This window comes from Euprymna scolopes, chromosome 44, assembly GCF_053919585.1.
Source record: "Euprymna scolopes isolate OS-2025 chromosome 44, ASM5391958v1, whole genome shotgun sequence".
Lineage (NCBI taxonomy): Eukaryota > Metazoa > Mollusca > Cephalopoda > Sepiida > Sepiolidae > Euprymna > Euprymna scolopes.
Window position 1 is genome coordinate 47061265 of NC_136525.1, and position 10945 is coordinate 47072209.

Genomic DNA, 10945 nt, shown 5'->3' on the forward strand with positions numbered 1-10945 from the left:
TTAAAATTTATAAAGGTTAACATTTTGAATAACCGCAAATGGAAAACGTGATTGGTCAATAAAAAAAGGCATAGGTAGAGTAAATATTACTAAGACAGCAGTTTTCATGAAGCCAATGCACGAGTTCGAATCTCCTTTAAGTATAAGATTTTTTTTTTTAATGAAGTTTTCTAAATTTAAAATTAATATAAGATAACATAAAAAATGATTAAAAAAACAAACAAACTAAATGATGCAGTTCCAAACAAAAAAACAATCACAATATTAGTTATTATCAAGTTTTTCTGACGTTTTTTTTTTTTTTCTTTTTTTACAAACCGAGATGATAACTTTGGTGGGAATTGGGGGGGTAGTCTCTTGTCAAATTCCTCTTGTTGTTATAAGTGTGATGTTTTGAGATACTTGGTGTTATCTAATTTCGGGTACAAGCCGCCAATTATTTGCGACTCGTTTTGGAATGCGATATTGTCGTAAGCGTAGCCGGATTCTGCTTCGGAGCCGGAATCTGTGGATCCACGCCGGTCCATGATTCCATCGGATTGTTCGTTTGCAAAGCCAATAAAAACCTGAAATTGGAAACAAAAATCGATAATATAATTGGAGTAAGTACATGGAAGATATTGGAGAAGTGGGCTCCCTGTACTGTGCTAGAAAACCACTCACACCTGCGAAAGCCACCATTTGCTCACGCGTGGAGTATTGTTGCCACATTGCACATCTGGGTTGCTGTAGCCACTGTTATGTTGCATCCCTGTGCTTGTTGTATAGTCTCTCCCTCTTGCATGGTATTCAGAAAAAAATCTATAACTTGAAAGGGCCTGCACTGTTTATCAAGCTTCAACCTCTGTCGTTTAATCACAGTGTTGCATCCCTGTGTTTGTTTTATAAGTACTTTAAAACATATTGCTGTACGGTTTAGTCGCATACTATTTAAGATACACCAAATATTCTAAGTTGTTATGGCTTTCCTGAAAGTTGACCATATTTTGGAATTTTGAAAGCATAAAACATAATCATCTTCATTTATGAAATTCAAACGGGGAAATAAAATCTCATAGCTGTCAAGGGAAATAACTCACATAGCTTCATTCAAGGGAAATAAAATCGCAAGCTGTCAAGGGAAATAAAATCTCATAGATGTCAAGGGAAATAACTCACAGGATAAATAAAATCTTACTACCGTTTTTGAACACAGCTGATATTGGTTATAATAATAATCTTATATATAAAAGGCACTATGCCTGTCTGTCTCCATATTTTCAAACTATCTCTTCCAAAACTAAAAGTCGCAGAGTGACGCTAGGGGCCTCAAATGATTAGATTTTTTTATGGATCGTTATTTTATGGGACTTTTGCCGGTGAAAATAGTTTTCTTTTGAAATCCAGACTCTATAATTTGGACAAATTAAAGTATCATATTTAAGCGTATTTTACGACTGGATAAAGCCGCCCCCCTGTTTTTTACCCCCCCCCCAAAAAAAAACCTGCCCATGTTAAGAACGGCTGTCAGAATAGACATTCCCCAACTTCTGCAAGTGAATTGCAGTGCGGAATGCAGGTATTTATATTTTGTAAATTATCTGTCTGCGCCAAATATAAATGACCTTGTCTTAATGAGTATGCTGGAAAACATAAAAAAAACTTATACTCAAGGAAAGTTTGGAGTTGGATCAAATGTAAAATTATGGTCTCAACTTCTTTACTCAGTGTTTCAGATTTAAGAGAGAACTTTTAATGGAGTATTCGAATATCTACGTGTCTCATACAGAGATTAAGCGTTTTGAGACCTTTTGACTAGGAGCAAAGTGTAGTATCTGCCCTGATTCTGCACTTAATCCATGCTGTCCTAAGCAGGGCTCGATAGACAAATTTATCTTTAGTTGACCTTTCACAACAAAATATTTTCATTTACTAACCAAATAGAAAAGTTACTGGCTAAACCCATATGATTTTTGGAATATGACATCTTCGTTCTGTGAGGAGTATGTACATATTAAAAAAATGCAAAAAACAACTTTATTGTATTATTATTCATCGGACTACTGTTCTCATCTTGAGTGATTTTCACAACATTTCGGTCGATATAACCTCTGACCTTCTTCAGGTGTATCTTGTCGAACTCGGGAATTTGGACAAGATACACCTGAAGAAGGTCGGAGGTTACATCGACCAAAACGTTGTGAAAATGACACTCAAGATGAGAACAGTAGTCCGATGAATAATAATACATATAACCAATCCTCATCTAAAAAAATTCAGAAACGTAACAACTTTATTAACTGTAATTCTAATAATTCTAAATATACGACAAATTTGATGTTGATACTTGAAGGTATAAACATTCTAATTTCTTCAGATGTTTTTTTTTTTTTTTTAACAGCCTTCGTTAAAAAAAGTATATTGTTCTATGAAACTTTTATTGTTTTAATAATTTTCCTTTTTTTTTTTTTTTTTTTTTTTTTTAATAAAACGAACATGTTTTTCACTTCATAGTGAGCTTTGAAAGATTGTCAGTGAAAGAAATACAATCGCCAAAAGATAAGAGTTTCATTAATTAGTTCTAGTCGCCACTTTGAAAAATCACTCACAATGTAGAGCTCTATTAAGTTAGTCTAGAAAGACTTCTCCTTCTCTGAGTCAAATTTTTTATCCCCCCTCCCCAAAGTATCCCTTTTTAGGGAGCTGGATTTTCCTAACATTAAAAGCCAACCTTGTGTCTAATTTTGCCCTCGTGGCCAAAATATATATATATATATATATATATATATATATAATACTAGTGGGGGACAGCATCTGGCGTTGTCCTGTCATAAAATACGCTAGAAATATATTTTAATCTATGCAGATTTCGTATTTATTATTACAAAGCAAATTCTCTATTGAATATTATATTGTACCTAATATGTAGTAGTGATTCCAAAAGTTACGATTTTCACTTTTAATAACGAGTCTTTGATTACAAGGCTAAAGAATATTCGAGGATACTGGTTAACGAGATGAGTTGATTGTTTAGTAGTAGTAGTATCATTCTCTATTTGAAACAAATTTGCTGCAACAATTTTCATTACCTATTTTATCCAGTTTATATTTTTAATGGAGTCTAATAATAATGCAACAGGAAGAAAAAAAAAAAACAAAAAATCTCTAATTTCTTTTGTTTGAATGAATCCATTTCAATTTTTTTTTTTTTTTTTTTTTTTTTCATATTTTTCTTAGTGTCCGTTTCAATTTGGAATTTTGCTCCAAATTCCAAATTGGAACGATTACTAAGAAAACTAAAGAGTGACTTTAAAGTGTAGTATCTGTTCTGATTCTTCACTTGATCTATGCTGTGTGAGGTGGGGGGGGGGAATGAATAAGAACTTCCACGGAAATAATAAACAATCACAGATTTCTTGTTGTCCAATATTGGTCAGAGTGAATCTGCTGGTGAGTAACTTACTGATACTTCTGCATTTATTGACCTGTGATTTCCACAAAGTTTCTCGGGTGTGCTCAACCGCTGAAAGTAATAACTTGGAGCGGTCGATCACGAAACATTAAACCGCTACGAGAAAATTATAATGATAAACAGGAAAAACATGGAAATACAATAAGTTAAATTGCAGACATGCATCCAACCTAACTCTAACCCTAAAACCCTAACTTGTACGATTAAGATTGTTTTTACCTTTTTTTCGTATAATCGTAGATTTGTATAAGCTAAAAACAGCGCTTTCGTTAAAAATTGAGGCATGCTTGGCTGAACTTCTCTGGTTATTTCCGCCAGCTGCCAAGTGACCCCCCCCCTCCATCGCGAGCTAACCTTGTGGAAATCGTGGGTCGGTAAATGCAGGAGCACTGACTTACCATGTCTAAGGTTGTCTGTGAGATGGCATAGTCTTTGATGGAGAGATATTCTTTATTCTGTTCCATGAGGGCAAATAACACGGACACTTTCGCCACGGATTTGGGGATGGAAAACATCAAAGTTGTGTTGTGGCTTTCCTGAAAAAAAAGTAAGAAAAAAAAATGCCTATAGTTTAGATGGATACTTCACCAGACCAGATGAATTCTGGTGCTGGAATCGAGCAAAATGCAGAAAAGATCACAATACAGGGAAGCAGATAGCCTGAAGGGAATTCCAAAGCTGTTTGAGGGGGGGGGAACTACGGGGTGGAACTAAAAAAAACAACACTACAGATTTATTTTAAAACTTTTATTGAAAAAAAAAATCAATTAACTTGTTAATTACAAATTAATATAGTAGTACAGCTGACATGTTTTCAATGTAACCGCCTTCAGCCTCAATCACCGCCTTGATACAGGTCCAGAACTGGGAGCATGCCTTTTCCACAAGTGCTGGCAGGAGCTCGGCGAATACTCGGCAGATGATGGCAATCAGACTGGCTTTGGTGTTGTGGGAGGTCGAGGTCGTGTTGGTGATGTTCTTGCTGTATGACCAAACGAATTAATCTAGTGGGTTCCAGTCGGGGAAGGAGGGAGCCAGCGAGAGAAGGGTACAAAGTCATAACACTCCTTCTGAAGCCAAGCCTGGATCACTTTGGAATTGTGGGCCAGCGCCAAGTCCTGTTGCGGCTACCTGATTGCACCAGGGGATCGCCACACTCTTCAGTACATCCGGGTATACTTTGGTGTTGACTTTTAAGCTGACTTCGAAGATGTGAGGTGGCCTGATGAGGCTCTCACTTGAAACCACACCAAAGACCATAACCATGGCCGGAAACTTTGTTTCATCACCTTGGACACGTCCCTGTTATTCTTGGCAATCCAGCAACGCATTTTGAGGGTGCTGGCAATGGTCCTGTTGTCATAACTTGGATCGATACACGACATAGGCTGTACAGCGGTGCATCTTTGATCTCGCTCGTTGAACGTTGGTGTCACTTTCAGGCATGATAGAAGGCTCTTATCGCTCTTGGGATTTGTATACAACTGGCCAACTAGGATATGGTCTGCAACAAAAAAATAAACCCAGCTTTCATCAAACGGAAATGGAATCATGTTGTCTTTTCTAGGATGACAGTTTTATCATTCCACTCTGTAAAGGTGAACTATATATATTACTAGCCTGGGTGTCCGGCGTTGCCCGGGTGTTTGGAGGTTTGAGCAAAAGAAAACTGGTAGTAGGCAAGCAGGCTCGGATCCGTACCGCAAAGGAGGAAAGGAAAAAAAAAAAAGTGACGTAGGTTTAAATTAAGGCTAGTCAATCAAAATGAGGGGATGACTTTCGAAAATATCAGCGAAAAAAGCGACCCCTCCTTGTAGAAAAGTGCCCAGTTGAGGGTGAACGAATTAATATTTTTGTCCAATTTTTTAATATTTGTCGTCCGAAGGGTCAAGCTTCAAAAGGATACTGATCTTGTAAAAATCCATCGCCTCTGTCGAAAGTTTTAAGCAGACGTGCAAACATGCATAAACGGACAGGTGAGATTTCTATAATAGACTAGCGGGGTTGCCCGGGTGTTTGGAGGTGTGTGTACTCTTAAATAAAAAAAAAAAAAAAAAACGTTTTGGTAGGTAGTTAGGATCAAACCCGAACCCCTGAGGCGAAGTTGGGGGAAAAAAAACATGAAAAAAGTGAAAGATGTTTGACTTTATTTAAGTAGGATTAATTCGAATCCAGTTTCGCTTTATACCGAATAGTGAAAGAAAAACGCAGTTAAAAGTCAGGCAAATTAAATACACACGTGACCCCCCCCCCTGTTGCATAGAAATCGGTTAGTTACAACTTTTCAGAAAGTTTTACAAAAATCCAAGGCATCAATTTTTTTTTTAATAAGCACAAAGGTGTCAATTTAAGCCATTTTAATCCGAAAGGCACCCCAGGGGGGCAACCGGAGTTTTCCCGGAAAATCCATTCTGTTATTTTTTTTTACTTGTGTCATGTTTAATGTTTGTGCAAAATTTCAAGGCATAGTTATTGAGAAAAGATCAGACGGACAAACGGACAAGGGTGAATTTCCAGGTCCACTCTCCTTTTGTCGGGGGGGACCAAAAAAAAATTAAAAAAAACAAAATAACCTTTTAACCAATTCACACTGTAATGTGGTCTCAAGACTTGAACATTTAAAATTATCACCGCAAAACGTGTTCTTAGATTTTATGTCAGAATGTCTTCGATGATGATTGAAAAGATCCGATGAAAGAAGGAACAGGCGAATTTGACAAAAGTGAACACCTTATACAGCCTAACATCACAAGTGCATTTGAGAAGTTTTATTACCACATAAGCTGAAAGGCTCAGTATAATTTTGGGTTTGTATTACTGTACACATAGATTCGAAAAAGTTGTCAAAAAACAAATATATAACAAATAAATGTTATCAAAGGTAAGATAAGTTATTTTTCTACCAAAGTGGACATATTTTTCGTGTTTTTATGTAATGTAACATGTTTATTCAGCTCGAAAAGCTGACAGTGTTTACCGATGTATTGGAAAATTCAAAATGGCGGCCGACTCTCTCTCGGAGAGGGTAAGTTTGGGAAAAGGTATTATAAATAATAAACTAGACAAAATACTGTTAGAAATTCGCTCAATATATGTTACCGTGACATAAGTTGACATATATTCGGTTGTTTTTTAATAGTATTTTGTCTAGTTTATTATTTATAACATCTTTTGCCAAACTTACCGTGTTAAAGAGACAGTCGGGCGCCATTTTGAATTTTCCAATACATCGGTAAACACTGCATGTTTTTCGAGCTGAATAAACATGTTACAGTGAATAAAAACACAAAAAATATATCCAGTTTGGTAGAAAAGTAACTTATCTTGCCTTTGATAATATTTACTTGTTATATATTTGTTTTTTTGACAACTTTTTCGAATCTATGTGTACAGTAATACAAACCCGAGAAGTTTTATTACCACATAAGCTGAAAGGCCCACCATATATAAAATCAACAGTTGGCGCTTTGATATGACAGAGGCGCGTTCAAAATGCATGCTTCTGTTTAAAGCATAATTGAAGCATGATACCAGACTTTTTCATTATAAACTTTAATTGCAGCCAAAAATTTTATAAAATCAACAGTAGGTTCTCTACAGTGCAATGTAGATCAGAATATATTGTGAAATAAGTCACTGTGAGAGGCATGTGAAGCTTCCTCCAGGTGCACCACAGTGGGTCCCCAACTGGAGCAGGTAATCAATCGATTTGATTGAAAAATAAACGATTTCATCGATTTTGATGACAATAAAAAAATATAGGCGCATGAACCATTTGCTGATAATCATTCAATCCTGGGCAACGTCGGATCTTCGTGCTAGGATATATATATATATATATATATATATATATATAATAGTTAATAAAACAAGTTGAAAAACACTTTGAAAAAGAGTTAAAAACATATTTAATTTGAAAAGGAAACACTTAATAAGTGGATAGTCCTTAATCTGTGGAGTTTCGAAGAAATACTTTCCTTCTCATCAGAGGGTAGGAATTAGCAAAATGTGGAATCGGATTTTGCTTGCAAAAGTATTTGATGAAACTGCAAGTAAGTCAAAGATCTTACTTGATAACAAAAAGTGAAGCAGAGGGAATAGGGTGAAGAAAAAGGTGATTTCACGTGAATGGATAGTCTGGTGAAAGGTAAAGTATCCAATGACGGTAAAATCCAAAAATGTAAGTCCAAGAAAGTTAATTGAATTTTCCATTCGCACAAGTAAAATCCAAGGAAATCGTGTAATTGGAAGATGGTTCAAAATAATTTATTTTTTATGTATGATATATATATCTATATCACCGGGTTCGAATCTATCGACTAGTGTTAATCGTGATACCCTGCACTGATGATTCCCGAAAGGATGAAACACTAGTGTCTGTGGGTATTTAATAATTATTATGGAAAATAATTGTCAGCCCCTTTAAGAAACTAGTTTCTTATAATTGAGCACTTTTAGTTGAATTAACGTCAGTCAATTTAGCTCCTATGCACAGATCATCATATAATGATCAGATCACTCTGCCTAACAACATTTAATCCTGGGCAACGCCGGATCTTCGTGCTAGGAGATTATATATATATATATCGCTGGGTTCGAATCTATCGACTGGTGTTAATCGTTGATGATTCCTAAAAGGATGAAACACTAGTGTCTGGAGGTATTTAATGATTATTATAGTAAATAATTATATCAGTCCCTTTAAGAAACTCGTTTCTTATCGTTGAGCATTTTCAGTTGAAATAAAAAGTCAGTCAATTTAGGTCATGCGCTGATCATCATGCAATGATTTGATCACTATGACTGACGTTAAAAAGAATTTTAAAAATGAATGTTTAAATTCAACAACATTTCTCACGGTTAACAGTAGCCGAATGGATAAGAGTCTTGCTAATGAAGCCAGGGATGGCTTATGTTGCCTGGTTCGAATCTGGTGTTAATTGTATCGAGCTTGATTTATTTATTTATTTATTTTTTTTATTTATTTTTTTTTTTTTATTACATTTTCACCCCAAACAAGGCACATTGCCACTTTGGTGTAGGGGGCTACTATCAGGGGAAACATCTACTGGGGTACTATGTAGGGATTAGGGCAGCGAGATGTTGGTTCACGTTGCACTTGAACTTATGCATGTCAGTACAGTTGGGGAAGCAGTGACCTGGAATGGAATTCCAAAGTCTAGCAGTTCTGGATTTTGAGATATATATATGGAAAAACTTAAAACACCATATCAGTTATTACAGAAGATCAAATCACTATGGTACCATAGTTTCAAGCCAGGAGAGCAGACCCAGGCTAAAAAAAACAATGTATGGTACTATATTAATCTGATCTTCTATAATATTATTAAATAAATACGATGGCCATATTATTAAATAATCAAAAACTATTAGATTTTACCAAATAAAACTAAGTATTTTTTTGTCACTAACATTGATATTAAAAGCCTGCATTTTCTATTTTAAAATTATTAAAACAAATTTAATATACTCAATCCTGGATTGCAAGTGATTAAATATGTGTTTTCTTATTGGATGATTGGTTTACGCTCAGTTATATTTATGCATAGTTTCTACATTGTGCATAATTATTTAGCATTTAGGATGAAAAAGTTCTAGCACATGTGCGTGTAGTGACGTTGTGTATGTGTGTGCAGAATGGTCTCTGTCAATTTTGGGTCTACAGACTTGAAACTTGATATATAGGGGATTTGGGCCTATTGAACAAATTTGATTTGATTTTTAAGTCAGTGGGTATTTGATAATTATCATAGTAAATAATTGTATATGATGCTGTTGTTGTGCTTGTCGAAGATTATTTGATAAGGGTAAGTGCAAGTGGAAGATTTGAAGAATTTACCTTCAGAATGGTTCCAGGGAAATGTGTCTTCATGAATTGACTTATTGTTGAAATGTCGAGGTTTGCATTGTTCAAATTAATCGTTACTGTGTAGCCTTTGCTGAACCTGAAAAATAAAATGTTAAAAAAAAAAGATGAAAATAAATAAAATAAAATTAAAAAAAAAAATTATAAAAATAAAAAAATATGTGGTCGTATAGGTTCTGAAACAGCTGGACCTACCTTTTGCAAATTTCACACAAAGCTGATTCGTATGTCTGGCAGTGTTCTGAGATAGGTATCGAAAATCGAAAAAATCCGATCTTAAAAATAGTCTTTTCACTCTTATAGATAAAAATAAAAGAATAATTTTTACAGGGAAATATTTTATGTTACACCGACCAAGGGAGATAATAAAATTCAAGCAAATAATTTCTTAAAAGAGCAAACTTATTATAATCTGGTGACACACGCACACAAATTGACTTTTATATTATAGTAAAGATAGAGATTTCCAGTTTTATTTTTTACAGAGGAAGCTTTGAATACCCTATATATTAAGTTTCATGTGTGTAGACAAAAACTGATAGGAGTTTGGTAGGCAAATTTTTTTAAACAAATATATATATGCATACATAAATATGTGTAGAAAGAGGTTTGTATTTACTGTATTTATACGCAAATATTATGCAAGTATAAATCATGTAGAATATCTGCATGAATATAATTACACGTAATAGTTAACTAAAGATGATCATCGCATCAGAAAAACGAAAACACTAATAGGGAATTAATTAAAACGAATGTTTAAAAGAATATGCAAATTAGCTAGATTTTTTTTGCAGATGAATGCAATTCTATGACCCATATATAACAAAGTTGTATTTTCTTTTTAAATAAATAGAAGAAATGGTTTTTAATATGAATATCAATACACACACAAAATTTTTTTTATAGGAGTGGTGTCTGTATGTGTACATTTCCCTATGCAATAACTCTGTCAATTTTCAGTTTACAGACTTGAAATTTGATATACAGGGTACTGAGATTTGGGAAAATCTTTTTAATACGTTTTCGGACAGAAATTTGGCTGTTAAGGGGTCAAAGTTCAACGATTTGACCTTTAAGAACTCTATCAAACTCCTCCGCCAATTTTGGGTATAAACAATTGAAATTTTAGATATAGGTTCCTTGGACATGGATCTAACTTAATAACTTGATTTAAATCCCAAAACAATAAATGTTAAGGAGTCATAATAGGGGTCAAAGTTAAAAAAATTTACCGCTTTTTTTTTTTTTTTTTTTTTGCTCAGCATACACCTCCAAACACCCGGGCAACGCCGGGCTGAAATGCTAGTATACAAAAAGAGGTGTTTTTGAAGGATTGGCAATGCAGGAATTGTATAGTCGTTGTAAGCAGGCAATTCCTGCATTGCCAGGCCTTCAAAAACACCTTTTTTTTTTTTTTTTTTTAATCCGTTAACAATCTTGGCCTTCGGGTCAAGATGAAAGTATAGTATCTGTTCTTCAGATGCTACACTTCAATTTCTTGTTCTGTTAGTGGAGGAGAAATCCTTCACGACTGAGACAATTTTTATTTTTGTTCCTTTTCTCCACGTTAAAAAACGACCATGGTGTCTGTCCCGTGGGGAGGC

At 34.7% G+C, this 10945-nt stretch overlaps 1 protein-coding gene across 4 annotated transcripts in view; it reads right to left on the reverse strand.

The window, feature by feature from the left end:
- Window positions 1-233: 233 nt before the first annotated feature.
- The window catches only part of LOC145268835 (uncharacterized), a 1065816-nt gene continuing 1055104 nt past the window's right edge, over window positions 234-10945 (reverse strand). For all 4 annotated transcript variants that reach the window (XM_080124499.1, XM_080124501.1, XM_080124498.1 and 1 more), the window contains 3 exons: window positions 9312-9417; window positions 3850-3987; window positions 234-566 (listed from right to left, as the gene is read on the reverse strand). In XM_080124499.1, the coding sequence (XP_079980625.1) occupies window positions 378-566; window positions 3850-3987; window positions 9312-9417 (433 nt within the window). In that variant the 3' untranslated portion in view covers window positions 234-377. The remainder of the gene's footprint in view (window positions 567-3849; window positions 3988-9311; window positions 9418-10945) is intronic.